The sequence below is a fragment of the Cucurbita pepo genome, chromosome 16 (assembly GCF_057944985.1).
Source record: "Cucurbita pepo subsp. pepo isolate OVF chromosome 16, ASM5794498v1, whole genome shotgun sequence".
Lineage (NCBI taxonomy): Eukaryota > Viridiplantae > Streptophyta > Magnoliopsida > Cucurbitales > Cucurbitaceae > Cucurbita > Cucurbita pepo.
In genome coordinates this window covers 12400809-12419291 of record NC_141813.1, presented here as the reverse complement: position 1 = coordinate 12419291, position 18483 = coordinate 12400809, and the positions used below count along the sequence as shown (strand labels likewise).

Below are 18483 nucleotides of genomic sequence, written 5' to 3'. Positions count from 1 at the left end.
AAATAAAATTATTAGGACAAATTTTGGGCTGGGCTCACCCAGTAAACCGTATTTTTTTAGGAATGGGCCAGCCTGCATTGATATTTGGGCTATTTTGGTACATCCTGATTAATGGGCCGGCCCAGATTCAAGTGGCTACGTGACGCTGACATTTAACTCCTGGTTGTGCATCTTCCACACGTGCTCCAAACCCGAAGCTGAAAAAACCAGACGGGAGACGACACTTTCATGGTTTGCAGTGATTTTGCCGCAAATGAATTCTGCAAATTGAAGTTTCTTCTTCGTTGATCCAATGGTGTCTGCCTATGTTCTTCCCTGAAAACCCTAGGAGTTACTGAATACAGTGTTTCTGTTCCGACTGGAGCATTTTCTCTTCTCGTTTTCAGGAATCTAGATCTAAGCTTACTGCAGATTCTTCGGTTTTTTCTGTTCTACTTTTATTATATTTCAATTTCCGACGAGTAATTGATTGGATTATCCGGTATGAAAGAATCGAAACCGATGAAGCTCAATCTTCATCAGCATCAAGATCACCAAAATGGTCACTTGGCTCCGTTCAAGCTCGCTAAATTGTTCGATCCAGAGGCTTCCTGGGACAAGGTACTTGAATTTTAGGTCTTGGATTCATGTGGAAATTGCTGTACATCTTTACTATTGCTGCTTATGTTCTCTGTTGTATTTAGGAGGAATTAGGATTTAAGCGTTCCATTGTAGTGTTGAATGTTGCAATTTAAGTAAAGTTTTTAATTAGTTGAATGTCACATTCATTCATTCTTGATTTAGAAAGTAAGGGAAAACTGTTACTGCGACTTTACATCTTCCAATTGGTGCTTCTATACGTGGAGTCCCACTATCACCTTCTATTTGGAGGCTTCAATTTGATGCCTGTATTGAGTTTTCTTGAAGAACTAGATTGTTTCCATACTGTTCTTAGTTTCTGTTCATCAAATCTGTCAATAGGACCAACTAGGAGATGTTTTGCACTGGATTCGACAAGCAGTGGCCGTTGTTCTTGGACTTCTGTGGGGATCCATACCTTTGGTTGGAGGCATTTGGTTTCTAATGTGAGTGTTGCGTATTCCAAACCTTCTGAATACTCAATTACTGTGAAATCATATATGCGTTGTTCTTTATGTAGCTTATGTTAGCCTTATGATATCAACTAGCATTGTATATGGATACTATGCAAGCTATCTTACAGATGCTTGTTTCCATTTTCCAGTTTCCTGGCGATATCAACCAGCATTGTATATGGATACTATGCGATGATTTTAAAAGTTGATGAAGAAGAATTTGGAGGTCATGGAGCTCTTCTCCAAGAGGGCCTTTTCGCTTCTATAACTCTCTTTCTGGTACTTTGGCATCTTTGTGCTTTACTTTACTCAATAATGCAATGCACCTTAACCGAACTCTTCTTCAGGAAGGGATTCTTTTGCTTTCATGTTCAAATTCAGCTAGTTCAGGCTATGATTTTGCTTACTTCTTTCTCTTCTTGTTTTTTCAGCTTGCTTGGATTCTCGTATACAGCTTGGCACACTTTTGATTGGCAACGAATGATTTTGCATCCATGAAATCACTTGGTGAAATTCGAACAATGAACTTAGTTATATTGTTGATACCCTGCTCATTTACAATTGCTTCTAATTGCTGGCACAATTTTTTTTGACATCATGATGTTGAACAAATTGATTTAGCAGAGCAGGAAAACTCTAGCATCTGATATATGGTGATAGATTTTCGATTTCCTTTTCGCTTTTGACGTTGTTCCGAGGCCATATAGAAATGGGCTATGGATTTAATGCTTGTTAAAATTAACACTCTTTATTGCCATCCATTAGTTACTAGAGAACATTATAAATCACTAAACTATAGGGAACAAGAAAGAAGCTTCATTTTCTTTACTTCCTCTCTTAGTATAGCTTTTCTCTGCTTTTTAGGAAAAGAGGGAAAGAAAGGCTGCTAACTGCCAGGAAGAGCATCGTGAATACTTCGTCGAGACTAGGGAGGTTGGAGATTCGAATCTTTAATAAGTTTTTATAACTAACTTTTGTTGGTTGCAATGTGTTTATAGAATAGAATCATTGTTGGGACTCTGTTGTATGTGCAATGTTATTGGTGATTGTTCCTTTTTGATGTCTACAGTAGGTAAAATCCTCTTGTATTCCATCTGTAATTAGTTTTCTTTATTGAAATCTTCTCCTATAGTTTTCTTGGTTGAATTCAAGTGAAAGGTTTAAGATATCTTAATCAAAATTGACTTCGTGGACAGTTTCCTCCTGATAATTTTTGTTCAAGTAGTATTTTTCGGAGAAGATTTTATGTCAATAGAAATGTTATCTCTTACTTATATCCACGTGTTTTTTTTTTCTTTTTACTTTTCAGTCAACGTGAAACTTTAGTCCCTCTTCCAACCATCCTTCTCTCAAACGAAAGACCCTCTTCAAATAGTCGTCTATTCATTCACTCTTATCTTGGCTAAATCCTCCTTCGAAGCATACTATATGTTTGATAGAGTTTAATCGTTGAACTCCATATGATTAAGTCTAGCATGTCTTTGATACCAAATGTTCGACACCATGAATTCTTTACATATTTTATAATGGTAGGATTTTATCTACCTTACACGTAAGCTTTCTTACATACTTTTACTTTTTGTTTCTTCTAGAAGTCTTCGTAATAATGGAGAGGTAGTCTCTTCTATACCTTCGATTTCTGTAATTACCCTTTAGACCCTAAATGTACAATTCAACATTTGTACGACTCTCAAATCGAGACATTCTTTCTACTCATGGTTTAGACATTAAATAAAAGCTTTGATTGCATCAAACATAAAAGGGGAAGCAAAAGGCATGGGAAACAAGGAAAGATGTGTCCATTATGAACAAATGGTCCTTCCCCTCATCTTTGCTTTGTTTCCTTTAGTTCCCACTAGGCTGACAAAGCTGCCTCTTTCCTTTGCCCTAAATTGGCACAAAAGCTCTATGAATGTCTCTTGGTCTCTCTTCAACCTCCCAACAACAATTCCAGCCACTCTCTAGTAGACCACTAGGCACCATCATATCATATACTTCCTTGCCCAAATTCATCATGCGGTCACCCAACGCCCTCTAATTTCTAGCCTCAAAATGAAAATACATTTTCTTTCGTCCTTACAAGGTGTTGAAATCTCTACCTAGTAGACACGTTTTAAAAATCATGAGACTAATGACGATATGTAATGGGTTAAAGCATACAATATCTACTAACGGTGGATTTTGGCAAATGGTATCAGAGTCAGACATCGAGCAATGTGCCAACGAGAACGTTGGTCCCCCAAAGGAGTGGATTGTGAGATATCACATCAATTAGAGAGAGGAACAAAACATAAGGTAGTTTAAAAAACCATGAGACTGATGACAATACACAACGGACTAAAACATACAAGCTAACAGTGAACTTGGGCCTGACAACTTATTTATTCTTTCGATATATACTCTCAGTTAATACTTGTCTCAACAAACTTGTATACCACCAAGCTCGTTTGAACACATAACCTATAAATTTGAAGTCGGGTTATTTGTTACGAGATGGAATAAATTTAGACATATATTCTATATCTTGAATTAAACTAATTATAAATTGGACCTATTTTATTTATTTCGATAAAAGAAAATCAAGCCATAATTGACGCCACACCCTTTTCAACTCAAAGTAATCGTCTTCAACCACCATGTGGGTACATGGCTGTTGTCCAGATGAGAAACATTAATAATTTACGTAACTATTTAATGAAATAGTAAAATCAATTAAAATTACTCATTAAAAAAAAAAATAATAATAATATTTAAAAAGTCAACAAAAATACGCGGAACTAGTTTTCCAAATTCAAACCCGATTCGTCCATTGAGGAATTGAATTGCAATCAAGCCCCCCCACTTATTATTATTTACGTACATAGTCGATTATAAATTTACTAAAAATAGACGGGTTAATTTACGTAACTTGTCCATTTCAAAGTGGATGGTTAATTATTAATTTTTTATTACTTTTTATTATTATTATTATTATTATTATTAGAAAAAATTAATAAAAATATTCATAGTTGATCTTAAAAAATAACTTTAATTTTTTAAAATTTTAATAATACCTTTAAACTTTAAAAAAAATTTAAAATATTCGGACCAGTTCGTATTTATTGAAAAAAATATCATTGAATTTTAAATAATATTTCAAAAATACACTTGAATTTTAATTTATTTTATTAATACCCATAAAACTCTTTCAAAAAAAATTTACGTTTTAAAAATATCATTTACATGTTTTATGATTTTAAAAAATATTAATAATTTTTTATTATTAATCGAAAATAGTCTATTCTCATTTTTTTTTAATTAAGTTATTATTAAAATATTTAAAAATTTATGGATGAAACCTTATTATTAATCTACTTTAAACTGTATTTTTTTTGTCTTTAGTGATGATGATTGTCCCACAACTATTTGTTTATTTTGGTTAATTTTATGGGTTTTTTATTTATAAAAGGTATAAAAATATATGATTAAAAATGTATAAAAGAAAATTATTAAAGGATTTTGACTTTATAAACCATTTTTTTTAATTTAGATCGAGATGTTATGATTAGAGATCACATGGTTGTTGTGTGAATAGCAACCTCTAACTAGTGGCGATCGTCATTGACCCGTTCCCATTTTGCTACATAAAATGATGATATTTCGAAAGTTATTAAATATGAATTTATATATTTATCTAATTACAAATTTTAATTTTTATAGAATTAAAGGGAGTTATTGGGTATGACAAAATTAAAAATTTATGGAATATTACAAAGCCGAAAAGAAAAAAAAAAATTATTATTTTTAAAAACAATTTATAATTTATTCTTTAAATTTTCCACGTCGCAAAACCAGTCTAATTCAAGCGCTGACGTGGCTGCTGACACATTCGCTTACATCAGCAGGTACGGAAAATCAACTGGATTTATCTTTTGTTTCCCGCCAGTGCGAACAACCGCCACGTGATAGCAACCGAGAACCCTCTTGGGAATTCTTCAACTGCGCTACCTCGTCGTGTATTTCACGCGCTTTGCTCCAAATCGTAAAAATTTGGAAAAGCGTTGACTTCCGGTCAAACTCAATAAACTAAGGAATTTTTTTAACTAACTAAAATCGATGATTTTAACCTAAAAAACTTACGTATATACATTTTTCAAATATTTTAATATTTTAATTAGGCTAGGTTTTTATCCGACAGCAGTGGCGCGTGGCTCGAGACGGCCCAATGCCCTAGCCTAGTCCAACCCAACCGGTCAAACTTCAAACCCACTGCCCACAAAAAATTAAAGGCAGCGTCGATTACGGTGCTCTGTGGGGCCCACTTTCAACCACGTCAGATTCTCAGTGGCTTCTAGTTGGTTGCCGCATTAACCAATACAGTTACAAAATCCGAATCTTGTGGGCCCCACCAATATGAAACCAATTTTTCCCCCTTTTACTTTTTGAATTTCTAAAATTGAAATCCAATCACAGCCGCTTATCACGCCTCAACTTCCGTTCGACGCAAAGCTAAATAGCATGCATACACACATAATAATAATAATTATTATTATTATTATTATTAATTATTATTATAATTATTTTACTTTATTCATATTAAATTAAAATATTTTTCCTTTCACCCTTTTCCGACCAAGAATATTTACTTTAAAAAATTTCCAAATATTTTCCTATTAATAAAAAAAAAATCCAATAATTTATTATTATTTAGATTAAATAATTTGGAAATTTTATAATTTAATCAATTATATTTATTAAAATTTTAATTTATCCCATTTTTTAATTTCACTGTAGAGCTCATTCCCTTGTGCATAAGTACTCCACCATCCCTAACCTCCGCTCATCATCTCCCATTTCTCTCTCGCTTTCAGCTTTTTCAGAAATGGCCATTAATATTCCTATCTGTATTGCTTCTTTTCTCTCATTTTTTTTACTGGTCGAGGCCAGAATCCCCGGAATTTACTCCGGCGGCCCATGGCAGAGCGCTCACGCCACCTTCTACGGTGGCTCCGATGCTTCCGGCACAATGGGTATGTTTTAATTTACTCGTATTTGAAGTTGTATTCCATTTGTGTGCTGAAGCCCAATTTTGCAGGCGGAGCTTGTGGGTATGGGAACTTGTACAGCCAAGGGTATGGAGTGAACACGGCGGCGCTGAGTACGGCTCTGTTCAATAAGGGTCAGAGCTGCGGCGCTTGCTTTGAAATTAAGTGTGCTAATGACCCACGGTGGTGCCATTCCGGCAGCCCGTCGATTTTGATTACCGCTACTAATTTCTGCCCGCCGAATTATGCGCTGCCCAACGACAATGGCGGCTGGTGCAACCCTCCTCGTACCCACTTCGACCTCGCCATGCCCATGTTCCTCAAAATCGCTGAGTACCGCGCCGGTATCGTCCCCGTCTCTTACCGCCGGTAAGTCTCGAGTATTTATAACCCTGAGTTTTACCTTTTTGCCCTCTGACGTTGATGTAATTTACGCAGAGTGCCATGCCGGAAGCACGGAGGAATCAGGTTCACAATCAACGGCTTTCGTTACTTCAATCTGGTTCTAATCACCAACGTGGCAGGTGCAGGGGATATCGTACGGGTTAGCGTTAAAGGTACAAGAACCGGGTGGATGAGCATGACACGAAACTGGGGGCAAAATTGGCAATCCAATGCCGTATTAGTGGGCCAAGCTCTGTCGTTTAGAGTAACCGGCAGCGACCGTCGAACCTCAACGTCATGGAACATCGTGCCCGCCCATTGGCAGTTCGGCCAAACTTTCACCGGGAAAAACTTCCGTGTTTAACCGCAGTGAAAAAAAAATGCTTTTTACTACATGGGTTATTTTCCTTCAAGTTTCCATTTATAACCTTTTGGGGAGCGTTTGTTTTGTCACAAGACTAATCTGATCTAAGCGTAATTAGGAGCAAAGATTGGGGGTATTATGGGAAGAATATTTTGACTGGGGTTCGGTAAAAAGGCTGAAGCGGCTGAATGAAGATTGTAGCCCGCAGTCTTCTATTACAGACAATTTGTGCGTGTTTTTTTTTTTTTTCTTTTTCCTTCTATAAATTAATATACATTTGAAATTAATTGTATTATTGCTTTAATTTTCAATATGCCTTTTTGTATGTGTATGTTTATTTTAAGTATTAATTTTAAAAAAATTAATATTGAATTATTTATTATTTATAGTTTTTTTTTTAAGTGGAAAATTATGAGATGGGCCAATAAAGGAAGAATTTGGTCATTTTGCAATTTCAGTAACCCAAGGTGCACATGGGTGGGGCTGGGGGAGCTTTTTGCACCACTTTCAAACTGGACATTGGATACCCACTAGTACCCACTTTCCATGCCCATCAAAATTAGAGGCTATGCCATATTTTCTTTTAAGTCCCTCAACTTTAATAGATTTCTAAAAAGTTGCCCAATTTTTTATTTTATGTGTAATTGGTCTAATATATAAATGGTAAGATACCAATTAGACCCCTGGACTGATGAAGCCCAACAATTTTGTGGGCTGGAAGTCATGGATCAAAATAAGACTACAAACGCCGTCTGTGGGAATCAAACCCACGACCACATGGTTAAAAGCCATGCGCTCTACCAGCTGAGCTAAGACGGCTTGATTTCAACACCAATTTCATATCACCAAAATTATATGTAATAAATAAATAATTATAAAAAAAATTATAATTTAAAGTATAAAATATAATTGGAATTTATTTCTACACTTATCTGAACATTTGTACAGGGGCCCATCCATGTGACTCAGCCACAATTAATAAACAGAGCATAAAATTCGAAATATTTGATAAAAAAGGCAAAAAAAAAACATTCAAATAGGGAAATACTTTGTCGTGACGTGGAATTAATGACGTGGAAATAATAAAACCCGATTTATTTATTTTCATAAAAATAGGAACTTTAATTTCAAAGCCAAGTACAGAAAGTGGGCCCGGATCGCCAACTAGATATAGTATGCTAAGTACTTACCGATTGTTCCTTTCCCATTTATTCTATGCAATAAATAAATTATTTTTATTTACTCCATTTAAAAGTGATTAAAAATATAGAAATTAAGTGTTTTTATTTTTTATTTTTTATTTTATTTATTTACATTTTTTAATTGGACTAGAAGTTAATCCTCTCGTCATTCGTACGGCCTTTCCCTTCCACGTGGGCCCCATTCCACTTTCTATAAATGTAACAGCTCTTAGCTACGGCTCACCATCTCTTCCAAACGATGTCCGGTGTTTGGGTGTTCGACAAAAATGGCGTGGCCCGTTTAATATCGAACCCAACCAGGGAGTCGTTCGAGTGCAAGGACCCGCCCTATCCAGGGACCGCGACGGCGCCAGGGGCTCGGCCTAGAGTCCTGGTCTATCTCCCAACCAACCAAGTCATACGCTCCTACGCCGAACTCGAGCAGCGACTGGGCGAACTCGGGTGGAGCCGGTACCGGAATTCAGCCGAACCGGAGCTCCTCCAATTCCACCGCTCCCATGACTCCGCCCACTTGATTTCACTCCCCAAAAGCTTCGCCAAATTCAAGCCCATGCATATGTACGACATTGTCGTTAAAAATCGCCATTTCTTCGAAGTTCGTGACCCCAAATCATCGCACCCTTCTTAAAAAAATATATATAATGTGACTGTTTCTTAATAATTATTATATGATACTTAGAATCCATCGTGAAAAACTGTCAATTAAATTGTGAGTCTAACTGTTGTTCGGTTTGAACGGGTACGAGTACGAGCCGAGTGAAAGCATTTACTAACCTATGTTTTGTAGCCTTTTTACTGTAAAAACTGCCCCAACTCTGCTGCCTAACCCTAAAACATACTAATTTCCATACATATTTCTAGAAGTAATATGAAAATAAAGAATAATAATAATAATAATAATATAGATTAAATTACAATTTTAGGTTTGTTAATTGCGCTTTGGTACTTGAACCCTAGTTTATCTACTTTAATTTTCTTACCGTTCTTTGGGTAAAAAAGTCAATTAACAATGCTATGTCTTAGGTCAGATATGTCATGCGGTTTGTGTGTTTATGAAAGTTGATGCATGGGGCTAAACTCCGCCCATCCAATAAATATTTATTTTAGCTACGTCCCGTTTCTTTACAGTCTCGGTTCGAGAGTTTAAAATATTCGTTTGTTTATTCTATAGACCAGGTAGGTTAAGTGTAGACGTTTTCGCATTCAACATGGTTGTGTACAGTAAATTGATTTTGAAGTAGAAGAATTTTGCTCGATTGAGATTAGTATACTCACACGTCTGTCGAAATCTTTGCAAAGCTCAATTTTGGTTATTATTGACACTGTCTCGTAATCGATTGAAGAACTACAACCATTGATCTATGTGTATGGTACGTGAAATACTATTGTTTCTAAAATGGTGTCTGAAAATGAATATATATACGTTAAGTTGGTATCGTTGAAGCTTGTTTGATCGCTGGCATGAGCATGGTATAATAAATATTAATATTTTATTACACCAAGATTTACAAGACTATTAGGATTGTCCAATCAATAGTTGACACGTGGCAGAATCACATGTGTTCAATGGGATCCTGCTCGTGAACCAGTCACATCAACTGTTTTTTATGGAATAAGAAAGCATATTTATGTCCTAAATTCTAATATTCTTTGTCTCTTACTAAAGTTCAAATTTTTGTAACATCAATTATTGATTTGGTTAATCAAACTAATTTGGATAACACACCATGCTAATACCAAATTTAATTATAATATTCTCCATAAATAAATAAATATATATATATATATATATATATCGAAGAAATTAGAGAAACAACTCATTAAGTATCACGTGCCTGGTAATTTTATTACGAGTTATAGTATTATTTTTTATAAAAAAATTAAATTATAAAAGGCTCGAGATATAAAGTTGAGTGTTATGAAATTTTGGAGGGACGAAAGTAGACTGAAAATCACATCATAATCTCTTATATGATTATAATAAGCGAAGTCTTGAAATAAATAAATCACTTAAAAAGGCCGACAATAAGGACATAAGCACGATCACACCATGTGGAGACGTAGACACAGTTATTTCTATTTTTATTTGAATTATGCATTTATAATAAGTAAATTAAAATTTTTAAAATTTTTATAATAAGAATAATTAGTGGAAATTGAATAAAATGAAGTGTAGTAGGGTATAAGGTATAAAAGATTAGAGGGTAGGGCTTAAGGGTAGGCGGTAATGTTTGGGTATTTATAGGGGAATGTCAGGCAGTTGTGTAGGGTACCCTATAAGGCCCATGCCCTCTGTCTTACACTATTGTTATACGTAATTCAACTTATGGAAGAAGGAATACTATAAATAGCCTCTTTCCCTTCCCCAAATTATGGCCCTCAATAATTGATTAAATTAATTTTAATTTAAATAGTTTAAATCGACTTAAAATTATGAAATTCTTGATATTGTCCATTTTGAGCATAAGCTCTCATAGCTCTGATACCATGTTAGACGGACACGACTCTCAACAATGGTATGATATTATCAACTTTGAGCATAAGCTCTCGTGGTTTTGCTTTGGGTTTCCCGAAAAGGCGTCACCCCCAATGTGGAGAGTATTATTTGATTATAAACCGATCATTCCCTAAATTAGCCGATATGGGACTTTCATGTGAATGTTTGATTAATCCACCACACCTAAATGGTGTAAAAGTCATCTTATTTATAATCAAATAAATTACAAGGATATGGAAATATTAATAAATGGAAATAACAATAAATGTAAAGATGCCTTATAATAAAATATCAAATATAATATATACGGGAAAGTATAATTTATTACTAAATATCCTTAACATTTCATCATCCAACACCTCTCATCGAACAAAGTACACCTCCCCTTAATTGAGGCTCGACTCCTTTGGAATCTTAGTCATTTTTTACTATGCCTTCAAGAGGTTGACTCATTTTTCTTCTGAAGTTTTTTGTTCGACATTTGAGAATTTACCATTGGCACGACTAAATTTAGGGCATGACTCAGATAGTATTATTTGATTATAAACCCATAATTATTCCCTGATGTGAGATTTTCATCCAACAAATTTATCTTGACCGTAAATATTTTAATATAAATATTAAAAAATTAATGCTAATTTTAAATTTTTTTAAAATATGATCCTCGCTCTAAAAGTATTTTTAAATAAATTAAAAAATATTAGTGAGGGTTTTTTTAAATTTAAGGAGTATATTTTAAAATATATTATTTAAATTACTTATTAATTTAGCCTAAAAGAAGAGAGAGAAAAGTGGCAGTAATTAATGCTTTGTAGAGCGGTTGAGTCAAGAGAGAGATAAAAAGTGACAGAAAAGGTGTAAGAAAGTACGAAGAAGAGAGACTGTGAGACGGGTAATTTTTTTTTTTAACTCAAAAAAATTAAAAATAAAATCCTAAAATACTTCGACTAGACATATCGAATGGGTGATTAAATGCGTCAGCGTCTGTCACGCTCCAAATTTAATTACTTTCCCACTCTTCCCAATTTACTTTTTTCATATATTTTTATTTTTTTTGTTATTTCAAAATTTTTAATTAATTTACTAAAATTACATCATTATTATTCTTAATTACGTCACAAAATAAATAAATAATTAATTTATTATATATTTTTTAATTATTAATATTGGTTTGGGCTTACTTGGAAGTAGAACTGGCCCACGTAAAAAGTTGAGTCCAAACGAGCATTCCTTATTGGGCCGAGTCTCGTGGCCCAATAAACATAGGGCCCATAAATTAATAAAGTAGTGGAATGGGACACAATTATTGGATTTATTTATAATGATTTTTGCTTGTAAGGAAGGGAAAGGTGTTTGAGCTCTCCATGTTATTTCATTATGGATGTGGTAATTAATGTTCTTCCAATCCAAATCCGAGTGTGACAAAATAATTTCATAATTTGTATTTTAAGCGAAAAAAAAAATAAACTAAAATATTGTATATACGTAATGATTCAATTGAGCTCACGTGATTCGCACGTCCTCAACAAATTTTTTAAAAAGAGACGACTTGCAAAACTAGAGAGTTCATTTATATCGCGTTTGATACACATGATCTGATACGTAAATTCGAGAACCGAGAAAAAGGCTGTAGCAAAAATTAGGGTAAGTGAATTTAAGTATATTTAAGTATTAATGTTCTATAAAATTTATTTTTTAAATTAACAAATTATATATATATAATTTTAATTAATAAATTTTCTTCCAAATTGTACAAAATTTTAAAAATTTAATAATATAAAATTGAAAGTTTTAGAAATTATTAAATAATTTTTTTTTTAAAGTTGAGTAAATACAAAATAAAAAATTTAGCAACTTTTAAAATTTATATAGCTTTTAAAAATCAAGGAGCAAACTCGTAATTTAGAAAAAGTTGGAGGACCTAAGTAAAATTAAATAAAAGTTGAAGACGAGACCTGTAATTTAATAGAAGATTAAAAAATAATAATAATAATTTTAAAAATAGAAATCTGGATCAAACTCGTAATTTAGAAAAAGTTGGAGGAGCTAAGTAAAATTAAATAAAAGTTGAAGGACCTGTAATTTAATAAAAGGTCAAAAAAAAAAAAAAAAAAAAATCCTTGTTGACGGTTACTTTGCTTTCCGTAGGTCGACGGCAGTCCAGAGAGGGAGGCTAAATTACAGTTTTAGCCCTAAAGAAAGTTGTAATTTCAAAGAAATACCCTCAACGAACGGCTGGGACCCTCCAGGGAAGTGAGCTACCTGACCTGAACCATTTTTGGCGTGCAGCGTCTGGGTGTGCAGCAAGGCCTCGTGATCCTCTGACCATATCTCGCTATAAACGACAATGGCCCGAATGGTTCTTTCTTTGCGCTGTTACCTAACGCTCTTCCATTTTCAAATTGTAAACGCTCAACCAAACCCACTTGATTTTTCATTTCTTCTTCTTCTTCTTCTTCTTCTTCGCCCCTCTCATTTGACTCAATCGTCTTCTTCCAACATTCTGATTCTGCAACGCCACAACTTGTTTTGAAGAAATGAAATGCTTCCATTTCACGAATGGTGAGAGAAAGGATGATGAAAATGGTGTCGTTTCTAGAGCCTCCAAGGTCTCCTGGGCTCGGTCGCTCAGTATGGCTTCAAGCACGTTTGATACCAGGCGCTCTGAGTTCGACGCTGACTATTCTAGGGATTTTTCCGACTCGATTGGGTTTTATGAGATTCTGACTCAACGGAGAGCGAACGAGTTGCGGGTTTTTTCGTTTTCTGAGTTGAAATCGGCCACGCGCGGGTTTAGCAGGGCGCTGTTGATTGGCGAGGGAGGTTTTGGCTGTGTGTTTAAAGGAGTTGTTGCGGCTTCCAATTCCAAGTCGGATTTGAAAATGGAGGTTGCTGTCAAACAGCTCAATCGCAATGGCTTCCAGGCATGGCTTTCTATTTCTTCTTCTTCTTCTCCTCGTGTTCATTAATGTTCTTGATAGATCGGAATCAATGGTTTTAGTGATGGCTGTGTTTGAATCTGTTGTTCTATTACTACTGTCTCACATGATGTTGAATGCGAACTTCGAAATGTATTGATCACTCTGGTGGTTCTGTTCTTATTTGATTAAATCCTCTGAAACCCTAGATTGTGAATGATCGGGAATGATTCAAATCTGATTGATTCTTCGAACAAATTGTAGTATTCAGGGGCACAAGGAATGGATCAATGAGGTGAACTTTTTGGGTGTGGTGAAGCATCCGAATCTTGTGAAATTGGTTGGATACTGTGCTGAAGATGATGAAAGGGGAATTCAAAGGCTTCTGGTTTATGAGCTTATGCGCAACAGGAGCTTGGAGGATCATCTTCTGGTTCGAGTATCTCCACCATTGTCATGGTTGGCTAGGGTTAAGATTGCTCAGGATGCAGCTCGTGGCCTTGCATATCTACATGAAGAAATGGATTTTCAGGTACAAATGATATCATATTCTTCCCAGAAACAATCTGATTGTGGGAACCATGAGTGATTTGGATCTGTTTTCATACAATGCAGCTAATTTTTCGCGATTTAAAAGCTTCGAATATCCTTCTAGACGATGAATTTAATGCTAAGCTTTCGGATTTTGGACTGGCCAGACAGGGTCCTCCGGAAGGAATCAGTCACGTGTTCACATCGGTACGTTGGAACCTATTTAGATTGAGTTTCTAAGTTCTTAAAAAATGTTTTTAAGCATTTAGAACGTCGAAATTCTTGAGAACAAAACATGTGTGAGATTCAGTATCGGCTGGGGAGGAAAACGAAACACTCTTTATAAGGGTGTGGAAACCTCTCCCTAATAGACGCATTTAAAAAAACCATGAGGAGAAGTCCAAGAGGAAAAATCCAAAGAAGACAATATCTGACGACGACTTACTTGTCTTTGAAGGTTGTAGGCACAATAGGCTATGCAGCTCCAGAGTATGTTCAAACTGGCAGGCTGACTGCAAAGAGCGACGTGTGGAGCTTCGGGGTTGTTCTCTATGAACTCATTACAGGTCGACGTGCTGTGGAGAGAAACCTACCGCGCAACGAGCAGAAGCTTTTGGAATGGATTAAACCATACGTCTCAGACCCTAAGAAATTCCACCTTATTATCGATCCACGGCTTGAAGGAGAATGCAACATCAAGTCAGCACAGAAACTTGCATCACTTGCTAACAAATGCCTGATGAAGCAGCCTAAGAATCGCCCGAAAATGAGCGAGGTCGTTGAGATTCTTGGTAACATCATCAGTGAATCATGTCAAGATCATGAAGCAGTTCCTCAACCCGTCAACGGCGAAACTGTCGAAACGAAGGAGGAAACGGCAGAGGTTGCTGAAGTTGAGGCTGCTACTACAAGGCATAGGCAGAGTCATCTAAAGAAGGTTTTTGATTTCAGAGATATGGTGAGCTTAAGAAACAGATCTTTTGGGAAGTTAGATTGGAGAAATTGGACACCTGGGTTGGTAAGAACTTGGTGACAAACCCTTTCACTTTTCTTCTTTGGAAATGAAAGCATAACATATGGAGGGCTTCCTCCTTTTTCTCTTTTTTTTTTTTTTTTTTTTTCGGTATACATGTAAAGCCTTTGCGAAGTTAGATCATCAAATTTTTAGTACATTTTTCCGTTACAAATTTAGTCACCAGACTTTAAAGTTATGCTTTTAGACTTCGTAGCCTTCCCGTTCGAAAGCTTTCAAGGCCTAATGTGCCACATATATGAACGTAAATGAATGACGGGATGGAACTTCAATTATCGATTTAGACTTGGTCGTACGTTCACAAGAAATCACACTAAAATAAACAAAGAATTCAAAAGAAACCTTTACTTGAACCGACCCAAGAATCGCCTCAGATGAATGACTATCAGAACTGTACAATTTCTATACATTGGAATGCATCCGCTAAGTTCTTCAGTTTTGTTGCAAACTATCTGAATGTAGTCACCTGATCATCTTATGTATGGAGAGCTGAAATGGAAGGCCGGGGATAAGCTTGAGCGCTCTTTGGATTATGGGCATCATCGGCGCTATGCCTCCGAGCACGACGGTTATTGGTTGGGTTCCTATTGCTAGTAGGGTATGTAGAATCTTGTAGTTGCTCTAATTCTTTTACAACATCATCCATGTTTGGTCTCAGTTTGGGTTGAATGGATAAGCATCTTAATGCAAGGGTACATGCCTTGTAGGCTCCATCCAATGAGTATTGACCCTCGAGACGACTGTCCATGATTCGAAAAATCTTACGCTTGTTTGCAAGGTAAGGTTTTGCCCATTCCACAAGATTGTGTTCTCTAGCTGGTCGATTCTTGTCGATTGCTCTCCTTCCCGATAATATTTCTAGTAGGACAACTCCAAAGCTATACATGTCACTCCAAGTAGTTAGATGACCTAGAGACAGTGAGCGATAAATTTGATTATCAAGCCGACAATGTGACAGCAGGAGTTTCTGATTCTGTAGAATATTAATACCTGTAGCCAGATACTCCGGGGCTGCATATCCATAGGTCCCCATCACCCTGGTCGAGACGTGGCTTTTATCGCCCGTTGGCCCGTCTTTGGCCAACCCGAAGTCAGAGAGCTTAGCATTGTATTTCTGAATGCAGAAGAAAACGAAGCTTCAAAACAAGAAAGAATTAACTACTTGACGAGCTCTTTAGCACATCTTTGCTTGTTACTTACAGAGTCAAGTAGGATATTTGAAGTCTTGAAGTCACGGAAGATCACTTTTCTTTCATCACAGTGGAGAAAGGCCAGCCCTTTTGCAGCACCAAGAGCAACCTTCAAACGCAGGCTCCAAGAAAGTGGTTGAAAATAGGATCCTCCTGGAACATTATGCAAATGTAATATCGAACATTAATGAAATGAAGTCGTTTTGGTTAAGTCGAATCGAAGGGTAGCTGATAAGAAAAACGAACTTCGAAACAAATGATTTTCCAAGCTCCCTCGAGGCATGAATTCGTAAACAAGCAAACGGTGTTCGTCCTCCAAGCAATAGCCGACCAACCTCACGAGGTGACAGTGAGAAAGTTGGCCTAGAAAATTTACTTCGGCCTAAACGAAGAAAGAAAAGAAGAGCATAAGCTGACCAACAGATAGTACACATTTAAGAACAAGAATGAGCCATCTCTGTGTGTGATATGGGGAGGCTGGCTAACTCACCAACCACTCTCTGTGACCTTGAAAACCATCTTGGTTAAGCCTTTTGACAGCAATAACCAGTCCGGTGCCAGGCTTGGCTGCTGCAAAAGAATGCTCATCAATCCAACCCTTGAAAACTAAACCAAACCCGCCTTCTCCTACCACGCTATCCGGACGAAAGTTCCTGGTGGCTGCTTTAAGCTCGGCGAAGCTGAAGCTCTTCAAATTGGAGTGCAAGATTTCGCCTTCAGTTCGTGGAGTTAGTGGCATAGAGGGCAAAGTGATCTTGCTACTATTTGTACTGCCAATATCGTTGCCATCAGTACTCACAGCATTAGAGTTCACCCCTGCACAAAGAAATAACGACCTCTAACAAACTTGCGGTTGTTTAATCGAATCAATCAAATCGAGACCCTCACAGGTGCACTTACTAAGCTCCATTGGAAATACTTTCAGTTTAAGCAAAGATCTTGATGTCTGTAAATTCAATAAAAGCAGGTATTCTTGCATATCATATGATCGTTTTCTCAATGTTTACAATACTTTGCTAAACATCCACCTTTTAACTTCAAACTAACTAATTGAACCAGAAAAAACTCAACATTTCATCTATTTTGCAGACGTAGAGTTAGCTTGGTAAGTGTGAAGACATCTCACTACATAAATGTGTAATAGCCCAAGCCCATCGCTAGCAGATATTGTCCGCTTTGGCCCGTTACGTATCGCCGTCAGCCTCACGGTTTTAAAACGCATTTGCTAGGAAGAGGTTTTCACACCCTTATAAGGAATGTTCGTTTCTTTCTCCAACCGATGTGGGATCTCACAATCCACCCCTTTGGGACAACATCCTCACCGGTACACTGCCCGGTGTTGATTCTGATACCATTTGTAACAGCTCAAGCCCACCGCACTTTGGCCTGTCACGTACGCCGTTAGTCTCACGGTTTTAAAATGCATCTGCTAGGGAGAGGTTCCCACATCCTTATAAGGAATACTTCGTTCCCCTCTCCAACCGATGTTAGATCTCACAACATGCCTCAACTAGACAACAAGAGATCCAAATAATTGTTTCATTACTTATGTAAAGAAAGTCTTGTAGTACCTGTATTACATGAGTTTTCAGCTTTGATTCTGGTACTTAAGCAGACACCCATTAGAAGAAGCCAACAGACTCCCCAATCTTCAAAGGATTAGCGCTGTACACAACCAAAAAGAGGAAGAAGATAATAACTAAACATGAAATCATAACTACAGAAGACCTCTTTTCCAATTCCAACTTCAAATCTCAAGCAAAACATGACGAAACAAGATAAAAGACGCCAAACCCAAATGCAGAAATGAACAAAAAATGAAGAAACTCACATATTCTCCTTGTATCAGCAACCAAAACGAAATATAGAAAGAGGGTCTGAAACGGAGTATTGTTCTTGGCGGAGGATTTGAGATGAAGAAATCTTGCATTAATGGCCGACTGATTGGAGATCAACATGTGCAAGGAAGCTGATATTGTTGAGCCGCTTGATTGGGAACCTCTCTGTTTGTTTCCTTCGGTGGAACCTTTTGACAACTTGACTATTCAAATATCTAATTTAATGAAAGCTTCTCGACCCCTTTCGCACCTAAATCTTGATTTATCCTCGTGACCCATCAAAATTTTGGGTCTCTTTCTCATTACACTTGTCCAAGTTGCCGCTCCAATGGTCCAGAAGCTCTAATCCATCCATTGCCGACTCCTCTTTCCTTCATTTTTTTAATTTCCAAAGTTCTCATAGCTCGTTGGATAACCCCCAAAGTTGGC

The 18483-nt window shown here is 36.4% G+C and overlaps 4 protein-coding genes, 1 non-coding gene and 1 pseudogene across 8 annotated transcripts; 4 read left to right on the top strand and 2 right to left on the bottom strand.

Moving 5' to 3' along the window:
• Positions 1 to 170: 170 nt before the first annotated feature.
• LOC111776861 (uncharacterized) lies at positions 171 to 2485 on the top strand. Of its 3 annotated transcripts, XR_002812304.2 has the most exons (6): positions 171 to 600; positions 961 to 1064; positions 1223 to 1352; positions 1505 to 1580; positions 1938 to 2006; positions 2383 to 2485. XR_002812304.2 is itself a non-coding variant. In XM_023656259.2 (5 exons), exons 1-4 carry the CDS (start codon positions 484 to 486, stop codon positions 1541 to 1543), a joined length of 390 nt encoding a protein of 129 aa, XP_023512027.1. In that variant the 5' UTR covers positions 171 to 483; the 3' UTR covers positions 1544 to 1580; positions 1938 to 2173. The 3 variants fall into 3 exon arrangements, 2 of the variants coding, with proteins under 2 accessions (XP_023512027.1, XP_023512026.1); XM_023656259.2 differs by lacking the exon at positions 2383 to 2485 and having other exon boundaries at positions 1938 to 2173; XM_023656258.2 differs by lacking the exon at positions 2383 to 2485 and having other exon boundaries at positions 1505 to 2173.
• Positions 2486 to 5884: 3399 nt separating this feature from the next.
• Positions 5885 to 7140, top strand: LOC111776841 (expansin-A4). The gene is made up of 3 exons (XM_023656229.2): positions 5885 to 6082; positions 6148 to 6466; positions 6536 to 7140. The coding sequence occupies exons 1-3, from the start codon at positions 5935 to 5937 to the stop codon at positions 6843 to 6845; spliced, it is 777 nt and encodes a 258-aa protein (XP_023511997.2). The 5' UTR covers positions 5885 to 5934; the 3' UTR covers positions 6846 to 7140.
• A 451-nt stretch (positions 7141 to 7591) lies between these two features.
• Positions 7592 to 7664, bottom strand: TRNAK-UUU (transfer RNA lysine (anticodon UUU)). Its single transcript has one exon. It is a non-coding gene; the product is annotated as a tRNA-Lys (tRNA).
• Positions 7665 to 8258: 594 nt separating this feature from the next.
• On the top strand, positions 8259 to 8730 carry LOC147789109 (flowering-promoting factor 1 pseudogene; annotated as a pseudogene).
• Positions 8731 to 12689: 3959 nt separating this feature from the next.
• LOC111776824 (Protein kinase superfamily protein) lies at positions 12690 to 15280 on the top strand. 2 transcript variants are annotated; one of them, XM_023656206.2, is made up of 4 exons: positions 12690 to 13468; positions 13734 to 13994; positions 14078 to 14200; positions 14451 to 15280. In XM_023656206.2, the coding sequence occupies exons 1-4, from the start codon at positions 13082 to 13084 to the stop codon at positions 15024 to 15026; spliced, it is 1347 nt and encodes a 448-aa protein (XP_023511974.2). In that variant the 5' UTR covers positions 12690 to 13081; the 3' UTR covers positions 15027 to 15280. The 2 variants fall into 2 exon arrangements, with proteins under 2 accessions (XP_023511974.2, XP_086974790.1); XM_087118664.1 differs by having other exon boundaries at positions 13326 to 13468; positions 13727 to 13994.
• A 4-nt stretch (positions 15281 to 15284) lies between these two features.
• Positions 15285 to 18278, bottom strand: LOC111776828 (putative serine/threonine-protein kinase PBL9). Its single transcript, XM_023656210.2, has 7 exons — positions 18048 to 18278; positions 17788 to 17881; positions 16707 to 17032; positions 16463 to 16598; positions 16227 to 16369; positions 16017 to 16140; positions 15285 to 15935 (listed from the first exon to the last, which is right to left on the bottom strand). The coding sequence occupies exons 2-7, from the start codon at positions 17837 to 17839 to the stop codon at positions 15502 to 15504; spliced, it is 1215 nt and encodes a 404-aa protein (XP_023511978.2). The 5' UTR covers positions 17840 to 17881; positions 18048 to 18278; the 3' UTR covers positions 15285 to 15501.
• Positions 18279 to 18483: the final 205 nt, after the last annotated feature.

Coding starts and splice junctions, on each gene's coding strand:
- LOC111776828 (XM_023656210.2), bottom strand. CDS start 17,839: ATGGGTGTCTGCTTAAGTACCAGAATCAAAGCTGAAAACTCATGTAAT. Junction 16,599..16,706: donor AAGGTCACAGAGAGTGGTTG/GTGAGTTAGCCA, acceptor TTCTTCGTTTAG/GCCGAAGTAAATTTTCTAGG. Junction 15,936..16,016: donor CCCGGAGTATCTGGCTACAG/GTATTAATATTC, acceptor CACTGTCTCTAG/GTCATCTAACTACTTGGAGT.
- LOC111776841 (XM_023656229.2), top strand. CDS start 5,935: ATGGCCATTAATATTCCTATCTGTATTGCTTCTTTTCTCTCATTTTTT. Junction 6,083..6,147: donor CGATGCTTCCGGCACAATGG/GTATGTTTTAAT, acceptor CCAATTTTGCAG/GCGGAGCTTGTGGGTATGGG. Junction 6,467..6,535: donor GTCCCCGTCTCTTACCGCCG/GTAAGTCTCGAG, acceptor TAATTTACGCAG/AGTGCCATGCCGGAAGCACG.
- LOC111776824 (XM_023656206.2), top strand. CDS start 13,082: ATGAAATGCTTCCATTTCACGAATGGTGAGAGAAAGGATGATGAAAAT. Junction 13,469..13,733: donor TCAATCGCAATGGCTTCCAG/GCATGGCTTTCT, acceptor TGTAGTATTCAG/GGGCACAAGGAATGGATCAA. Junction 14,201..14,450: donor TCAGTCACGTGTTCACATCG/GTACGTTGGAAC, acceptor TTGTCTTTGAAG/GTTGTAGGCACAATAGGCTA.
- LOC111776861 (XM_023656259.2), top strand. CDS start 484: ATGAAAGAATCGAAACCGATGAAGCTCAATCTTCATCAGCATCAAGAT. Junction 1,065..1,222: donor GGAGGCATTTGGTTTCTAAT/GTGAGTGTTGCG, acceptor TCCATTTTCCAG/TTTCCTGGCGATATCAACCA. Junction 1,353..1,504: donor CTTCTATAACTCTCTTTCTG/GTACTTTGGCAT, acceptor TTGTTTTTTCAG/CTTGCTTGGATTCTCGTATA.